Source organism: Nilaparvata lugens, chromosome 10 (assembly GCF_014356525.2).
Source record: "Nilaparvata lugens isolate BPH chromosome 10, ASM1435652v1, whole genome shotgun sequence".
In the NCBI taxonomy this organism is placed as follows: Eukaryota; Metazoa; Arthropoda; class Insecta; order Hemiptera; family Delphacidae; genus Nilaparvata; species Nilaparvata lugens.
In genome coordinates, this window is record NC_052513.1 from 10,211,538 (window position 1) to 10,230,783 (window position 19,246).

The 19,246-nt window shown below is 34.3% G+C and overlaps 1 protein-coding gene across 4 annotated transcripts in view; it reads right to left on the reverse strand.

Annotated features, from left to right (window-relative positions):
* Nucleotides 1-1,256: 1,256 nt before the first annotated feature.
* Nucleotides 1,257-19,246, reverse strand: part of LOC120353263 (heparan sulfate glucosamine 3-O-sulfotransferase 1) — a 196,216-nt gene continuing 178,226 nt past the window's right edge. For all 4 annotated transcript variants that reach the window (XM_039436265.1, XM_039436266.1, XM_039436267.1 and 1 more), the window contains 3 exons: nucleotides 12,352-12,567; nucleotides 4,869-5,120; nucleotides 1,257-3,237 (listed from right to left, as the gene is read on the reverse strand). In XM_039436265.1, the coding sequence (XP_039292199.1) occupies nucleotides 2,923-3,237; nucleotides 4,869-5,120; nucleotides 12,352-12,567 (783 nt within the window). In that variant the 3' untranslated portion in view covers nucleotides 1,257-2,922. The remainder of the gene's footprint in view (nucleotides 3,238-4,868; nucleotides 5,121-12,351; nucleotides 12,568-19,246) is intronic.

Below are 19,246 nucleotides of genomic sequence, written 5' to 3' on the forward strand. Positions count from 1 at the left end.
TAAAAAAGTCACTCAAGTGGCCACCAAATTAAAAAATAAAATATTCCATAGAAATTTTGGTTGGTTATTATAACCAACAACTAAAACTTTGTGATTTTTGTGATGATCTACTTCATAGTTATATTAAACTATAATATAGAAACATTGTACAACATTTTAATATTGAATTCATCTTGAATATTACAAATATTGAATTTGTTTAAAAAAGTATTTATAATTCAACTTGTGTTGAGTCTTCCATTCCAGAAAAATGTTTAAGCAGAATAATTAATTTCTTAACCAAGATATTGCATTCAATCTGATACTAGTTCATAATAGCATCAATTCCTTTAATTCATAGCATAGGTCTCACTGTACATGTTAAGATATGATATAAATTTCCAAGTTATTCTCAAGTATAGAACAGGAAAATTTCAATACAGAACTCAATTACGTTTAAGGAATGATGATAAAGCTTCTGAACTAAGTGAGGTTGAAGATCATTATTCTCGAGTACAGTAGTAGAAAGTTTTCACCGGTTATCGATGCTGGCATATCATAAAATAATCCAAAGAGTTATGATTCATAAAAACTTATCTTGAGAATTTAATAGCACCTATCGATTTTCTCTTGGAACTCACTCAAGCAGTAAATTGTATTAAATAAGTTATCTCATTTAAGCAGAGCTTACTCTAGTTAAGAGTTGTTTGCTCTTATAATTCCATTCTGCTTGATATTTCTTCAAGAACAAGTATTAATAAGATCCACATATTCTGTTCATTACACAGGTTTTTATTAAAACATCCCTGTTTCATACTGAAACTAATCCCCAATTTCAAAATGGTTAAAAACCATCAAAATAAATAATGGTTAATAACAACATGGCTACCATCAGAACTTCTACAGTTATTTCGAATGCCAATAAGAGAAAAGATAGGAGGAATAGTAAACTTGAAACATTATAAGTTTTGAAAATTATTCTTGAGAGTGTATTAGGAAGATTGATAGCAGAGTATCTCAGATCAATGATTAAGTGTTAATGAAATGCAGCATGATTTTAATTCAGCAAAAATTGCTCAATACCGTGAATCATAATGTAAATCATGCGTTTCTGTGTCCTGGAATCATAATCATTAACATTGACTGAAAAGGACAATCAACCAACAGGCTGAAGGCCTGCACCGTAATTTTACAACATTGATAATAGTGAATTGATTTATCAACATTATTATTTTGAACTACTGTATTTGATTTTGTATGAATCAATAATACTCTGCGATCTGTTTTATTGCTATACATATTTTTTATTTTCACTAGAATTTTGCAAAATTATCAATCCTAGCACAATCCTAATGATCGTGACCATCTTATAATTTATAATATTGGCTTATCCGAACTATAAAAAACAATGAATTAGTGATAGTCTCAAGTTCTCAATGATTTGTAATGAAAGAAATTTGGAACGATTGACTTTTTCGATAAAAAATGCTACACTTTATCAATGGTTAAAATAATGATATCAAACTATTTCCCCAATAGTATTCGCATTGTTTTAGCATATTAGACTATGTTAACCTGATCTATGCTAGAAATATTGCTTTTGAATTCTTGATCATTCAGCATGGTTGGAGTTACGGGCTACACTAAATATCGATGATTTGTATCTGTATGTTATTCCTGACAGAATACAGAAAATATTGATGATTTGTTTCTGTGTGTAATTCCTGACAGAATTGACAATATTGTTCATCAATTGCAAATTCATATGATATTTCATTATATATCCTGATTTAATAGAAATATAATCAATTTATATACCACGTAATCCAAGATCAGAAATATCAGTTTCCAAGAACAACTATTGTTGTTCAGTATTCATTATTTTTCTTTTCTGTTACGGTACATAATTTGCATGAAGGAAACTTTTGTTTGAATATAGTGCCTACTCAATGGATAGTTGTCCATAGAATTTCACTTCATTGAGGTTGATATGATTGACTCTCCAAGATAATGACTACTATCATGAGGAAGTGTTTTTTCTTGTGTGTATTTTCCCTCTATTCTAAAATACTCCATGAGATATAAGTTTCTACACAGGATTGTCTCTCACTAGTAGGATAATCAATATTGATCTGAGAGAATCCAGGGTGAAAATTATAAAGTTAAGAGTATATTATTAAAGTGTTCCATAAAGAACGCAACATTTGAATAGTTAATTAAGTCGTTATTTAGGTACTTCAAATTTGATAATATTTCTCATTGTAATGGAAAATGCATTTCTCTAGCTCTTCAGCCCAGTGTGACAGTAGAAGACTTCCAAAATACCACTGATAATTACAAATTCGAATTACTGACATAATCGATGATATTGTGGGCTTTGACCTCCTCCACAACATTCCTCCAAGCATCTCTATCTTGTATCAATCTTCTCCACCCATCCTTATTAAATCATCCCTTCTCATCTTCCCATCGTTTCTCGGTCCGCCCCTTTTCCTTCTCGAGTGAAGTTTTTCTTTGAGCTCTATTTTTGGCATTTTTTTTTCATTCATAAAACCTTATAAAGCGCCTTTATAAAGGGTAGGCTAATGTTTCAAGTTCAGCGTTAGAAAAATGCATTACCTGCTGTTAATTGTGGACTTTTGAATTGCTAATTGTTAAAATTTAATAATGATTTGATTAAAACAATTCAAATGTAGTGTTCTTTATGGGACACTCTAGTTAATCAATGCATGTTACTCACTTAGTTCGGATAATATTCGACAGTAAAAAACTTTCAAAATACCACTGATAATTACAAATTCGAATTACTGATATAATCGATGATATTGTTGCATAGGCACTCATCTGATATGTATGGATTATCATACTTAATAGCATACCACAGACAATAGCACGTATCCCATCTCTGACGACCACTCAATGATCGCTTAATTAGAACGTTCATTATTCCTCTGGCCAACCCAAGTCCTCGCCGACAATGTCGTAGAACCTCTGGTTGTGTTCTGAGAAGTATTTCCTCAGTTTGGAGACGACAACGGGGTCGACACGCGGATGCCGACGGCCCTTGGTTTCGCGCAGACACTTGTCGGCCGTGTCGTTGCGGAGGCAGTAGAAACCCTTGGTGTTGTTGAAGTAGAAGTTGTGGCGGCCGATTCGCGGCTCCAGGCCCAGAAACTGCTCTATCCTCTGCAACTGGTCGACAGGGTTCTCTATCAGCCTGTCACCGTTCACTATCAGAATCTGGTTGCGGGAGAATACCTGTTGGCACAAGGCGAAGTTTTATTGATTTCTGAGAAAAAATAGCATATTATTGTTATGAAAGAGCAAAATTCGAAAATTGATTCGAGATTATTACGTAATCAATTAACGTACAGTATATCAATTATCGTATGTATATACGATGATGGTTTACAGCTTTATTTTCAATGAAGTATGAATTATAATCGAGTATGTTAACGGCTTGGACCGTGAGGCGGAAATCTCGACCTAATATAACAAAAGATAAAAAAATAATAATAATCCTTCCTTCCTTCCTTTTTTCTTCGTCCTGGTAACCCCAGAAGAAGGGAGTTTATTATAGAAAATATAAAAAACAAAAATGGAAAATACACTAACTTATAAAAAGAAATCTTACAAAAAAATGAAGAATAATAAAAAAAGCAAGAATGACAAAAGATAAGAAGATTCCTTTTCAGTGGAAAATTTCAAATATTATAAACCAGACGAATTATAAATAATAATAATAATACTTTCTTGTCAGTAGGCCACGAAGGCAAGAGACAACGTCAACGAATGTACATTAAAATAAATAAAAAGTACCTGACTGTTACTAATACTATAATATTCATAACACTCTAATCTCCAAGAAGATGAATCAAGAAACACTCATTTTTCTTTCAAAGAACTCGTCCAGCTTATAAAATGGGTTTTGTACCAGCCAATCATACATCTTTGCCTTGAATATATTAAGAGGCGCAGTTCGGAATTCAGGTGGCAGCTTATTAAAATTTTTTTGGCCAACAATCTCAAAGCAGTTCAATGACTTTGACAGTCTCTTATGTTGAATATTGATCTGCCTGTTGCTCCTAGTGCTATAGGCATGAACATTATCTCTAGTTTCATACCTGTGCAGATTTTTCTTTGCGTGTATTGAAACAGAATTTATATATAGATTAATTACTGTCAAAATTCTGCTATTTATAAACAGTGGCCTGCAGCGTTCTAAGTAGTAATAGGTAATTCTATCAAAACCACAAATAAGTTAGTTAATCAATGATTGCAATTATTTCTCAAAGTTAATATTTGTGTTCCACAATAGTTATTGTGAAAATAGAATAGAGAAGTTAAAAAAGTGATGGAATGATTTTGATTTATGCAACATAAGGAAGGATCTGTGTATAAGGTAGAGTTGAAGATATTCAATTACAATCTGAAGATGTTGTCAAGGTTGTCAAATAAGTGAAAAGAAGATAGTGAAGTGAACATCAATAGAAAAGGCCCAATTCAAACAAACAGTATGGCACGAACGTGGCGCGGACGTGGCTGGGTGTTTTGTCACATCCACGCCACTCCTATATAAACATGTTATATGGTCCAACGCAAGCAGAAGAGACGTGGCGCCATATGACTCTTCTGTTTGCATTGAACCATATTCTTATATAGCAGTGAAAAAAGCCGCGTCAAGACCGTGACATTTTTGTGTGAATTTGGCCGGAAATTTATAAGATATTAAAGTCGGTCTTCAAAAATAGATACATATTTTCTACTTGATAGTTATCATGTGATATGATTTCTCCCCTTCATGAAGAATCATGATGAATAGCCATGATTTTGAATTCCATGTATTAGAATAATGAGTCAATTATTTTTGATGAAGTAGTGTAGGGTACCTCGAGCCAGCGATGAATGAAGGTATGGTAAATGGAGAGAGACAGCGGTCGGTAGGAAGAGTTAACAGTGCCGTCGCTGTTGATCGCCAGCTGCTCGAACGTTCGCGGCGGCTGCGGCTGCGGTGCGGCTGACGACGCAGTCGCTGCGTGGCTGCGCAGCTGCGTGTAGTCGGAAATGGCGCGCGTCACAGGTTCGCGAACGATCAGCAACAGCTTCACGCTCGAGTTCATCGCTCGTATCCGCTCTGGCACCTGCACAAAATGCAAAACACATCTCTATTAAAAACCAGAATTCTAGAGAAAGAAAGAAGAATACTAGACTAGAGAAGGAATAACAAACTACCTATACTTTAGTCAGCTGCACAAAATTAGACCGATGGTTCAGCGTTGCCGAGCAAGGCACGGTTGTACAAAAGCAGGTTAAATTTTAATCGTGATAATTCCACGAGAACCAATTAGAAAAGGCTTTTTAGAAGATGATTCCATTATAATAAAAACTTAATATTTTTGTATAAATAGAACTATTCAAGTAGAATTGCTAATACTAGTATATTCCATAAATATCGTATTCTGTATTAAAGGCTTCTCTGATTGGTACTCGTGAAATTAATCATGATTAAAATTTAACCAGCTTTTATGCAAACGAAACTAAGAGTTGATCAACGTTGTCCACAGCTTAATAGGAATAGGAATTGATTAATACTTTTATAATACACCTGACGAATCGGCAACGTCCATGGGTGCGGTTCGAATTTCTATTAGACTATTTTCGTGCGGTTCACTAAGAAAAAAGAAGAATCGATCAAAATGATCATAATTTGAATAAATTAAGGAAATGTACCGGAAGAGAAACTTAAAATCATTAGGAAAATTTAGGCCCCCGGAAACAGGGCGCACTGAAAGAGCGCCAGTGTCCAAAATTCCAATGAGGGTTGGCTAATCACCACACCCATAAGGGAAAATTCCACTTCCCACCCTGTAAATGTATTCGCAGTAAACTTACACTAATATTATACGAACAGTGTTGTAGAATATTTCCGAAGCTTCAAAATAACATTAATTTAGTCGAAAACTGTAACTCCATTTTCCACGACTGGAGCTTCATCGAGAAAAGAGAGAAAAGTACTCTATGAATAGTTTTGTAAAGCTTTTTTGGTAAATAAATGAATTCAAAATTCAAAGAGTTCCATACTTTGATTTGTACGGTAATATTGACGTGTGAAGGAAACACATTTTTCTTCTATATTTTCTTAAAAATGCCAAATTAAAAAAAATCTTACATATACATTAACGAGCAATTCAAAAAGGAACATTCCTGTAAAATTTAATGAGAATCTATCGCCGCGTTTCGCCGTAAATGCGGAACATACATGCATAAATACATAAAGAGAAATGCAAAAACATGAGATACATGAAATACATGAATATGAGATCTCTCTTCTCTCAGTCAATTTATAAACCTCAGTGGTTTTACGAGTTTTTCGTAATACGTATTCTCTACTCTAAATAGGCCAAAATTTTAACATATTATGTCTATATCATCACATTAGTAAAGCTCACTGGATGACCACTTCACATGTCGGTCCAAGCGATGGAAATTGGATACCTGCACCATTAGGAAGTCGGTACACAAGATGTAAATTTGAACAATCTCATTGAACACTTGGCGGTCCAACCAATGGAATTTGGATGCCAAGTTGGCACACACGTTGTCAATGTGCTAGCTAATGCAGGACACTCTAATACCAGCAACGGGTGCCCCGTATAGCCTAGGCTATTGAGAAGAAGGCCCAGTGCACTTGAGAACATCCATCCCATTTTGGAATTACAGCTTCTAGTCGGCTTTGGGCTTTGAATTTAAATACATTCAGAATGAGAGAGATAGCGGCCCGTTGAGGACTGGGTCCTGCATCTGATAATAACCCATTCCATAATGGATTAAACCAGCCGCGTTCTGAATTATTCATACGGTTTTGACATTCACTATTCACGTGGCCTCTGCCCATTGCGAGCAGCTCGGTTTCAATTTTATTGCCTTTATCGATAACGCTGCACAAACACACAACTCGTTACATGTACTTCTGCGATTAAATCTGCCCTGGGGAATATTTTCATCTCGCATCACATCAGATATCCATCAGACTTCATTTCACGTCTGTTTTGACGTGAGCGCCAAGGAACGGCAAAACTCGCTATTGTCAGATTCTCTTCATTGTGACAGCATTCTTCATAAAAAACCACTGATGCTTCTCATTCAAAAATGCTGACAGTTTCAAGTCAATTCTCCTCTAGCAATTTTTGTTGGGTGGTAATACCTAGGGACACATTCAAAATATCACAATAATATTGGGGATTCGTATGTCATTCTCGTTCAATGACCTGTGAAAACTGTGATAGTATCAATTGGTAATCAACAAAACATAGAGCGTTCCCCAGTGAGAACTCGCATCATGCCGTACTGCTGTTTGTTTTCCTAAAGCCATATCCTACCAGCAATAATATTATGACTGAATATGGAAAATAAAAATACTTTATTACACTTTACATCATGGTCATTTGAAATTTAATAGATTGAAATAAATGTGTTTGTGAAAATACTGTTTTCCATTCATAATAGTATGATAGAAAAAACACCGAATACCTGAATTAAGTAGGTATTGCATTAAGAATAAGTGTTCCCATTTTATAGCAAGAGTTCCTATTTTATAGCAAGATTAAGAAAATAATATGGAAACAACACGAAGAGAGCACAATAATAATATTATATACAAGAATTAAATATCTGAGTACGTTGAAAATCTTCCACAAATTGAGGCCAATGTGATGATATCTATATTATAATATACTAGCCGTCAGGCTCGCTTCGCTCGCCATATCCGTCTAGCCAGGGGGCTCCGCCCCCTGGACCCCCGACTGGAACGTCCAAAAATGAGATCATATGTTTGGACAATCCGGTCGGGGGTTCAGACTAAACGTCAGGCTAAACAGATATGGCGAGCGAAGCGAGCCTGACGGCTAGTAATATAATAATCCCAGGATTGAAGTAGCAGTGCCCAATCAATTTTTCCGCGATAAATGCATTTAAATCTTCAACTTGGTGCCAACATAACAAAGTCAACTAAACTTAATGCCAATCTGACAAAATTATTAATTTAGTTGCCAGTTAACAACTGTTTCGAAGAGGCACTCTATCTAGATTATAGTTCTATAGTAACATATGATATGGAAATTTCAATTATAATTAATAGATTGGGAGAAGAAGAATATACATGCTAGAAGACGAACTTTAAACCCTTAAAAACAACCCTTAGAGTTAAAATATTGCCAAAAGCTTTCTTAGTGCGCCTCTAAAGGGCCAACTGAACATACCTACCAAATTTGAACGTTTTTGGTCCGGTAGATTTTTAGTTCTGCGAGTGAGTGAGTGAGTGAGTGAGTGAGTGAGTGCCATTTCGCTTTTATATATATAGATTACTCACAGTACTCAACTTATACCTACTTACTATGGAATACAACAGTGTTGTTGTAGTGTTTGAAGTGTTTTAAATCTAATTTTTCATAGTAATATGTATAAGATACTGGCATTCAATGAAAATTCCCAATTCGAAAACCGACTGAGAAAGTGAAAAGATTGATTGAGTACTTTATTTATGTAGATTACAATATATACTGGCTTTTACACTTATATACAATAGCTTACAATACAGCAAAATTATAGATGAATTTACATAATATAGACTAAGAAAATGATTTTTGAACTGATTGAAAATGATTTATGATAATCATATGATATGAAAAAAGCAATTGGTAATAGCTGTAGATAATATTGTTATGCATAAATTGGCGGAGCGGAGCTTTGGACATATATCAATGTCTATTCTTTGGAAAAAATATTCAAAATATCCTTCCCACTAACTCTCTGAGAGAGATAAGATAAGATAAGAGAGAACTCAAAGAGTAACATTAATAAAAATTCTAAGAGTAAAAGGTTGTTGCAGATGTGTCAGCTGTCATCTTAGAGCTTGTGCTCAAAATAATTTTGTAGAATTCCTAATAAAAAAGAAGATCAAGTGATGATAAATATTATATTTTCTATCTACAAACATCCTAGTAAAACATGATGTTTCTAGAGCCGTGAATAACTTGATAAAAGCCTCTTGCTCATCCAGCTAATTACTTGTTTACAGTTTTTTTGTTTCATATAATTAAATATTTATTAAAAACAAAATAGCACGAGTTTCTCGTTTAATATGAAGTTGTTTTTACGGGCGGTTGACGAACTGAATTGCTCTCATGAGGCACTTACTACACGTTTTCCGCCATGTTTTAAGCTTGTGCTCATAAATAAATGATTGGGGAATTTTCCAACAGAGTTTTGCCACCCGTTTTTTGTTATAATACCACTCGTGGGAAAAAACACACTCATCCCGTCGGAAATCTAAAAAAAAAACGTTTTTATGTTACGCTTCAATCAACATGATCGGTAAACTTTCTAAAAAAAGTAAAGTGCCATTATCTTTAATGTGATTTGCGGCCCGGGAGAAACATCATTATTCTGGTCCCAGCGTTATAATAAAGCTTGTCGAGCGCCACTGATTGAGTTTGGAAGCGGCAATAATTTGAAAGAAATTGAATCAGGCTTCGTGGGTGTGGCTAAACTACAACCTGCAGTGGAGTCTGATTAATTATGAAATTGCAATCGATGAAATAATGATTTTAGAAGTGAGTGCGTTGGCTGATAATCCCCTTAAAAATGTTATCTCTCCATTAATTTTTTTTAACCCTGTTGCCTTACAAGTTTTAATTTCGAATTAATAACAAGTCTACCATCATACTTTCTTTTATATTTGTATTTTGAGCATGAAAGTGGAGATGAAATAATTCAATCAATGCTAATAAATCAGTTCAAAACTATAAAAGAATAGGCTATAGGCTCTGGAAATAAATATGAATACTCATAAGTTTCCACAATAATATGATAATATATATAATAAATTTCAATAATATCAATATATTTATTCCATATGTTTTACTCATCTAGTCTCTATTAGAATGGAACAACTCCTTACATAAATATTCAAAATCGTCTATCTTCCTACCACATTGATAGAAACTATTGGCAAGTTCCATAAAGATTAAGAATTCCCCTACAATAATTATTCAACACGAATTTGAAATATTGTGAAATTTTCTTGATAGATTTAACAAATATTCGCATGTTCCATAATCCTCAAATTGTCTTCTATATCAAAAAATTGATGTGAAATTTGGCTGCTCAGCATTTTGATAACCATCTCAAAGTACAGAATATACTTGATTGACATCAAAAAATTAAAATTCAGAGTTCCGAGAAAACCGAGATTACTTTTCAAAAACTTTTTAAAGCTTGAAAAGATCAGAAGGATCCGATGTTTCAGTGATCGCTCCAGGACTGAGCTGAGCTTTATGAAGATGTACTTGACGCAGCAAAGTGAATGTCAGAGGAGTATGATATTGTGATGTTGATCCTCAGCATGTAAGCTGTTATCAGAAAGCAAAATCTTGTTTCAGTGCCTTTCTGCATCATCACTCTAACTACATTGAAATTGGCTCAGTGTTTTGATATCAACGACACCACCATACGTACACTCGTTGCAGTGTCATAAAATGTCTCACTCCGTCACTTGCACACACTCAAAATCTATTTCTCTCTCTCCACAAGGGAGTCGCAACCATAATAGTCGAGTTGCTAGGCCTGTTCACTCGTAAACTCTTCGAGTAATTACTGCTGGAACTCCCTCACTCATCCATTAGACAAAATGACCTGTTCCAAGTTGATTACGACACACTTCCAACATCAAAACTCAGTTGAGTCATGTTATCTGAATGAATAACGGATTTCCACAAATTTCTATCGAAATTTAAAAGTAGTGGGAACATAACATGAATTTCTAAAATAATAGTGGCATTAACGATTGCAGAATCAGGCTTCAAAATATTTTTTAAATTGGTATCCAGCTTGATCTGCAATAAATTTTCAATACCTGTAAAAGTGGAAGAGAAAGCACTGGAAGACCATATTGATGCCAAGAATTCCCAGAGCTGTCATTAGTATAGTCAGGCCAGGATAGTTGAGAAAAATTTTCTAGTTCGGATCAATTTGAACATTTGAAGAAGACAATGACGGGGTAACAACTGCAATGATTCTAGAACACCAGTAGTTTCTGACATAATGTTTAGTAAAACCAGTGATGTCCATGTAACTGTAATGGTTGAATTGTAGTTTTCACGTTATTCTGCTAATTGCGTTGCTATTACTTCACTACTAACATTGTCTATAGGTTGTCTATACCTGTTGTAATGCTGAACGACAATAAATATTTATTTGTATCAACACATTCAACAATGCATGTTTGTAACTCACGTTACGTTTCGTTGTATTGCCATCACACGTTTGTTCTCTGTATGTAACTAGACTAATAATTTATAATATCTCGTTTTACCCATTGCCTTCAATGAGAAAATTTATCAAATTTTTATATTGTTCGTATCACCCACCCATATATCACGAGAGATTCCGCATTTTCTTTTCGTCATGTGTGATAACGTCTTCTCATCTGATGACTTCTTTTCATCTTTCTATGATTAATGCCTCTTTTTACTTGGTTTTTGTGATGAGTGATGAATCAATACATGAATATTTTTAACATATTTGTTGAATGATTTTAATTATTTATTTATATAATCAATATAGAAATGATTGAATAATATAATATAAATAATTAAATAGTACCATATTTTACACTACCTACTAGTTTCAGCTTTCTGGTGTCCTTTTTCAATTTTATTTATATAAATCTATTATATATTTTAAACTATACCATGGAGAAAAGAAAACATAAAAAGATATCCTGTGATTATAGGTGGTTTATGTTCCAAATTTGAAGGCGATTACTGTAGACCTACTGTCTATTATTACTGTTTTTTAGGGGTAATAATAATAATATCGAGTGACCTGGCTGGCTCAGGTCTGGTGTCAGAGTTTTCAGGTCGCAACTGATCAATTTCAGGGCCTCTGACATGACCTAACGACTGCTTTTTAGGCAGCCGGGACCGACGGCTTAACGTGTCCATCCGAAACACGGGAGTGGCCCGAGATAAATATCTTGCCCGGGCCGGGATTTGAACCCGGGCCTCTGAATCATGAAGCCAGCATCTGATCCACTCGACTACGGCCACTCCTACTTAAGAATTCTTTTAGGGGTGAGAGTGTAAGAACGACATAGTATGAAAACAGTGACTAAAATTAATGATTGTATAGTCTCTGTAAGTATGAGAGACTACCAGCTTCACATAGCTTTACGAAAAAGAACTACTAGGACTATCGGCTTGAGTTAACAGTGAAAATTTGAACATAAACGCCCTACATCATGGTTTCGCTATATTTTCTCCATGACAATACATACATCTGAGGTAAAAACAACAGAATGTTTTAATGAATTACCTCTGGCGTGACAAAGTAGCTGGGTGTCTTCTCGAGCGTGAGCTGTCCGCGAAAGGAGTGTGGCATTCGTTTGCGGTACCAGTCGAGTCCCTTGCCGTAGTTGTCGTCGCGGTCGAAGAAGTGCACCTCCCTGGCCGCCGTCTGCACGCTAGGGTGCAAGCACAGCATCTCCAGCAGCGCTCGTGTTCCGCACTTGCGCACTCCTATTATTATTGCCTGCACACACAACACACAGCATCAAATAAGTTTGATTTCTAGGAGAATCGTACATTGATAATATTTGTGATTCTTTTTCGACCTTTTTTTGACGACACTACAGTATAACTTTTGAGTAAAGCGTGCAGCAATTAAAAATTTCACCCCCTACATTGAAGCTGCTATAACAATGAAAGGAAAACTTGGAAACGTAAAATAATACACCATTCCAAAGAGAATTCAATGTTCTACAAACCTTCAATAAGCATCAGTTTTTATGATGCATTGTTGGAGAGTTATAAGCCCTGAAAGAGCAAAACATTGGATAAAGACCTGTTATTTTAACAATATTAAACTTTCAAGAGCGAATATATCGTGAACTGTTGGAATATCACAAAGTACCACTAAACAAAAAGTGTAGAGAATTTATCAAGCTTCATTTTCGAATTGTTAGTTCGGTTGAATGCATTGTTCTCAAGATATGAGCGTGGATGCAAAACGCTGAAAAATTCAACTTTTAAACCATCCTCATCCCCTTAGCACATGAGTAAGGAATGGGAACTTATGTCCTCCTCCTAACTAGTCTTAACAAAGTTGCAAAGTCAAAAATAATGTTTAAAACATTCCCTCAAAATCTCTTTGTCAATTGGTCTACTGTTGCAAAAATGGAGATTTCACACTCAACACTAAAGCTGCTGCAAAAGGTGTAGGGGAATTTGTAAAAATGTGAAATAATACATTAAATTGAAGAGAATTCAATGCTCTATAAGCTCATAATCAACATGGACTTTTCCCATCGATTTTTAAAAAGTTATAGGAGCAAAAATAGAAAAAAAAATTGGTTGGAAACGTGTTTTTTTCAAATGTCACACCTTCAAGAGCGGATATCGAAAACCAGGGGAGATATAAAAAATTGTAGGATGAATATTGTAGGAAATTATGTAAGCTCTTATTTGTTACATGACAGTAAAGTCCTTGGGATACATAGTTTTTGAGTTTTATGCGAGAAACCAAAAACGGCACCTTCAAACCACCCCACCCCCTCAGCACAGGGGGTGGTGGTGAGGAATTTTGATATGTATACCTCCTTACTACCCTAAACATAACTGCGGGGTCAAAAATTGTTTCCCCAACTTTTCCCTCTATAGCATTTCCTTGACTGGACTAATAGGGTTTGCGACGATTGGTTCCAAGGAGAGACATTATTATTACCATCCTAGTGGAATTATACTTTGTCAATGGAATAAACACAATTCAATACTCGAATATTGGAGGAGTTATTTGGAGGAGAAATATCAAGATGAGTTGAATGAAAAATAAAAAGAAAATAATTACTTATATTTTTAATTTATAAATTATTCATGATTTATCTTCTAAATTCAAAATTTTCCGCTCATATATATATTTTTGAACAAAAATTGGACTTGAATTTTCAGCAGTAAGAACATAAACTATTTCTTGGACATATTTATTCAGTATGAAAATTTGGTAATAGTTTTGGGCGATGCCTGTTATTCTTTCCCAATCATATTTATATGATTTTTTGTAATTGTATCCACAAATGAATAAATAAATAACATTTACTTTATCTTTCATCCAACCCATTTTGGTATTAAATATCTTATTCATGTCAAAAAATCTCTCTAATAGAAAATATTCTACTGTAACTTATAAAAAAAAAATTTTAATTTTCTAGAACAAAGCTCAAGTTTCAAAGCTCTTATCATCATTACAGGATTAGTTGAAATATCATCTGCTAAGAGCATTACAACTGGAGCTTTTTCATTCAAAATTTAATCAATTTGTGAAATTGACACTATCTGCCTCATCCATTTATTTAAGCTTAGAGAAACTCCACATCTTCTCTGAATCAAATGCATATTTAGGTGAAAAGTTTCCACAGAACTCTCACAAGAAATTTTGTTCCTCAAGCTTCTAAGCTAGCCTATTAAAATAACTCGTTAGAACGATGGAGAATAATAATATTCAGGAAAATGAAAATCAGTAGGGGCAATACCTCTTCTTCAAAATAAGAATTGGGTCCAAAGGCAGATGAACTCTCATGTTGAACGTAAACGACATGGAGATGATGAAGAGACCACATATCGCTACCTTCTAGATCCTTTCGAATAACCCTAGTGATAAGATTCTGGCGTGTGGGTCCATGCAAGAACTCTCAGAATTTCCTGGTCAAAGAAATACTAGTTCTAGTTTAGAGATTTTACAAAAGCTCTAACCTGCGCAAGCTTCAGCGGTTTGCTAGCATAAATGAGAAATGAAAACTGGCAAGAATTGTATGGAATGAAATCAGGTGAACTATTCAGAAAACCGTATTCAAAGTTCAAGCTGGTATCCTCGTTAAAACGTCTGAAAGAAGAATCAGAAGATGTAGAAGAAGGATGGGTGATGGTATAAATATGATAACAAACTGCAGTAAAATTCTCAAGAAAATAAAAGCAACTGTTTGAATCCTTCTTGAATCCGGAACAAAATATTCTTTAATATTGACTTATCCATCTTACAACCGATTATAAAGCTTTGTACTTTAAAAAAGGGATGCTTATTTCTAGATCACAAAGTCAACTATCCATCATTGTTAATGCTTTAACGAGATCAAGTTCAATGTCAGTAGTAGGCCTAAGAGAAAATTGTGTATCTCACAAATGCATCTCGTACATGTACTGAGTGTATGGATTCGACTGTCAGTGTCACTCTATGCTCTTATCAAAATGGTGTACGTCAGGGGATAAATCCCTATCCAATGGCACTTTCATGTTATCAAAATCATAGTAAACTCTATGCTGTGTAATGTCAAATAGATCGTAATAGCCTTGTAGATCATAACTGAGCCTCACTTGATAATATCAACCTTTGTTTTGAAAGATAATGTAAGTTAGCGCATGTAACTTCCATTATAATCCTATCCCTCTATAGAAGGTTTCGTTCTGAAACTTCATAAAATATGTCAGGGGAAAATGTGTTTTCGCCCCATATGGATGTAATGAGCTGGTTTTCGTGCGTCATATGGAGGCCGAAAATGATTGTTTTCTGACCAGGCCGGTAAAAGTTTTACGGCCCTAGGGCTGTAAAATAACCTTTGAGTCAGCTGATTCTGATTTGATGTGAACGTGTTTACAAAGTGGTTTATGAAACGGAATCAGTTTATGCTTCTAGAATTGAATAAGTATTCTGCAATAAGATACTATCATTTTATTTGGATGAATGAAATACAGATAAAATATATATTATAAACTATACAAATTCAATTTTCAGAGTAGGATAGAACTTCTAACCTAAACTTCCGAAGTCAACGATAACAAGCATTGTTGACGTTGACATTCAGATTGGCCAAATTTCAAGTGTGCTAAAACAGCTGATCAAAAACTTTTCATTATTTGTGTTTATTATTCAAGAATCAAAACATTTATAATAATATCATCTTATTGTCATTTGAAAGAATAAAAAGTATAAACTCTTACATAATTGAACATAATCTTTTAGGCTAATTAGACAAATCAGAATAAAAAATAAAAATACTTGGACAATTTCCTGATATTCAGATTATCTCAGATTTGCTAGAGCTATGACCTTCCTGTTTTGCTTTCGGAAGTGCCTAATAAACAATTATTCTCATATTTATATTGTTTATTTTTCTTTGTGGCGAAAAATAACGTTCTCACCATGGACAAAAATGTTTTTCCAGCTCTCAATCTTTTCTAGTCCTCGGCCTACGGCCTCGGACTTGAAAACCGATTTCGAGCCGGAAAAATCTCATTTTCGGCCCTAGGTGCGAAATATACTATTTCCTACAGTTACGTTCAAAAGTGGCCATTGCTGCACTGATTACAGAACGCAAAGAATCACTTTTCCGCTCTAGTGCGGGAAAAATTTTTCTGCACTCCAGATTTGCAACATGACAACGCAAAATACTTAGTGGGTTATATGGAGCAACAGTGCAGCAAAATCAAAATGAAGTTGGTAACAGTGACTGCTGTGGCTGCTATAGTGAGCAGAGGTGCAACGAAGCACAACGCGCTAATTATTATTCATTATATATTATAACAAAGGACAATGAGGACTTTAGGATTTAGGATTAAGGTTTTTATCAATAATAAAATTACACAGAAAAACATTTGATGCATTTCAGGCAATTTTACCCATAATTACCCACTTTTCATATTCAATGGTAACTGTAGGAAAAACTTAATGTGAAATACGTGCGCAAAGTTCCTCTGCTGCACTCAAGAAACCATTCCGCCCTCGCCTACGGCTCGGGCGTAAACGTTTCTTTCGGTGCAGCAAACTGTCACTTTGCGCACTAGTTGCACAAATAACTATTGTCACATGGATGTTTATAAATCTCATCAGTACTATGAAAGACGTTTTGATAGTGCTGATGATGATGTGTAGAAATTTAATGTACTCACTATCTATGACTTCAACAATCGCATGGAAGCATTTGTTTTAATGAAACCTCACTCAAAATTGGTATATTATTTCAAAAATGTTCTAATTCGATCAGACTAGGGACTGTACATTGAAAATTTAAAAGTCAAGTGTTTACACCATAAGACCAGAAGGAAAGAAGGTTCCCTTATACTGGGCGTGGAAAGTCACATGGCGAGCTATGTGATAATTTTATATACTATAGACTCAAAGAATATCAGACACTAGTATATTATTATGGAGATTAATCATAAAGTCACTGTAATATATACTAGTGTTTAATACTCTTTTTTCTTTATTGCTGGATTCCTGAATGATTATAGTAAACTTGGTTAATAAGTTAGTGCTGTATGGATCAAATAAACTGAAGTTAGTTCTTTGTCATTATTTTCTAGATGTTCATAAAGCAGGCCCTTAGGTTATAAATCAGTGCAGTGTGGACAACATTTACTGGAAGGTTTGGAAATGTTACTGGAAGTAAGTCTTTACATTTCAAACACAATTTTAGAAGTTTAACTTTTTTTCAGATTTAAGCATCTGCAATGATCCTCAACAGGAATAGATCAGAGTTTGTTCACGATCTTTCCTAGAATTTTGTCCCTCCATAGTTTCGTTCTGCAATTTTAGAGAACTTTGTTGCATGAGCTGGGAGCAACTACATGACATTCCAATTCCAGAACTATTATAGCTGAGGGAACTACGTATGTCGTCTATTTGCATAAATAATCATACATACGAATGAACGACGTTGATGCTTCAGCTGAAATTGACTTTGTACCGCGAAAGTTTCCATCACTGCACTGAAGTTCAACTACTTTATATGGAGCTGCAGTCTAAGAAAAATTTCTGTTTTTCTAGGAAGGGAATTTCTAGAAAATTCTCAAGAAGGAAATCAAATAAGAGTATACAAGTATTGTGGTCTTCTTCAACGAAATGCACTCAAGTGCTTTTATTTCCTGGATTCCCAAGTTTTAGGTGCTCGAATAAGTTTTTCCCAATTCTAAACAATTCAAGATTTTGATTTTTTGCTCTATATGACTAGTCTCGGTGCTTTCCAAGTTCAGTATCTATAAAATGTGAAAATTCCATCTTCGGTATAATTTCAGGTGAAAATCAGGATCAAAATGTTTAATAATTACAATTAATAGAAACGATTCCATACTCAATTTTGATACTCGTATTGAAGCCGTGATGTAGATTATTGTCACAACAAAGATGTGAGTTCGAAAGTTTGATATGGAGAGAGTAAATTTATGAAATTATTTAGTCATGTACAATTATTACACTTATGTGAGAATGCACAACAGGCTTATACACAAAACTGTCCCTTCTCAAATTTTTACTACAGTCCAAATTAAATTGTAGGTTAAGCTACTATCATTTATTAAAATAACAATTTACTCTTCAAAAAACTAAAAAATCTCCAATCAAAAATCATGAATCTCACAGGATTCGAAATATAAAACATTCAAAATCCTACAATTTATCAGGTACATCTTAAGTTTTGTACCCAATAATAGGTGTAGAAAGAATGAAAAATAGAAGAGAAGCGTTTGAATAGATGAGCCTCATTTTTTGGTTCAAATGGGTCTGTCAGATTTTCTTTTGGTTTTCAGAAGTAAACTGAGTTGGTCGAGAAAAAAATATGTGTTTTAGAAGAGAATACAACTTGTATTTGAGTGAAGTAATGGGGAAGATCTAACAAACTGAAAACACGTGGAGAACCACACTTGGCTAATTACTGCAAACCAACGCTACAAATTGCAAATCAATACTAATCCTCTCGATTTTTTTTCTAGCTGTCTTTCGGTTTCCCAATTCTTTTGAGGAGAGGAGTAGGATGAAGCCTATTAGCCTATTCAGTAGAGAGGAATTTTTCAGAAAACTAGGTGAAAAAATTGCGAAGGGATATTTTTTATTCTTTTTTCATTCATACAATAAGTACATTATCATAATGATAGAGAGAGAGAGAGATTGATTGATTGATTGATTGAGTACTTTATTTATGTAGATTACAATATATACTGGCTTATACACTTATATACAATAGCTTACAATACAGCAAAATTATAGATGAATTTACATAATATAGACTAGGAAAATAACTATTGAACTGTATATGATATGAAAAAGCAATTTGTAATACAGGGTGATTTTTTAGTCCTGTTACCCTATTTTTAATACATGGTAATTTTCCCCTAATAAAGGGAAATTTTGTTTTGTTGCACGAAGTTGGTAGCCCTACTCACTCAGT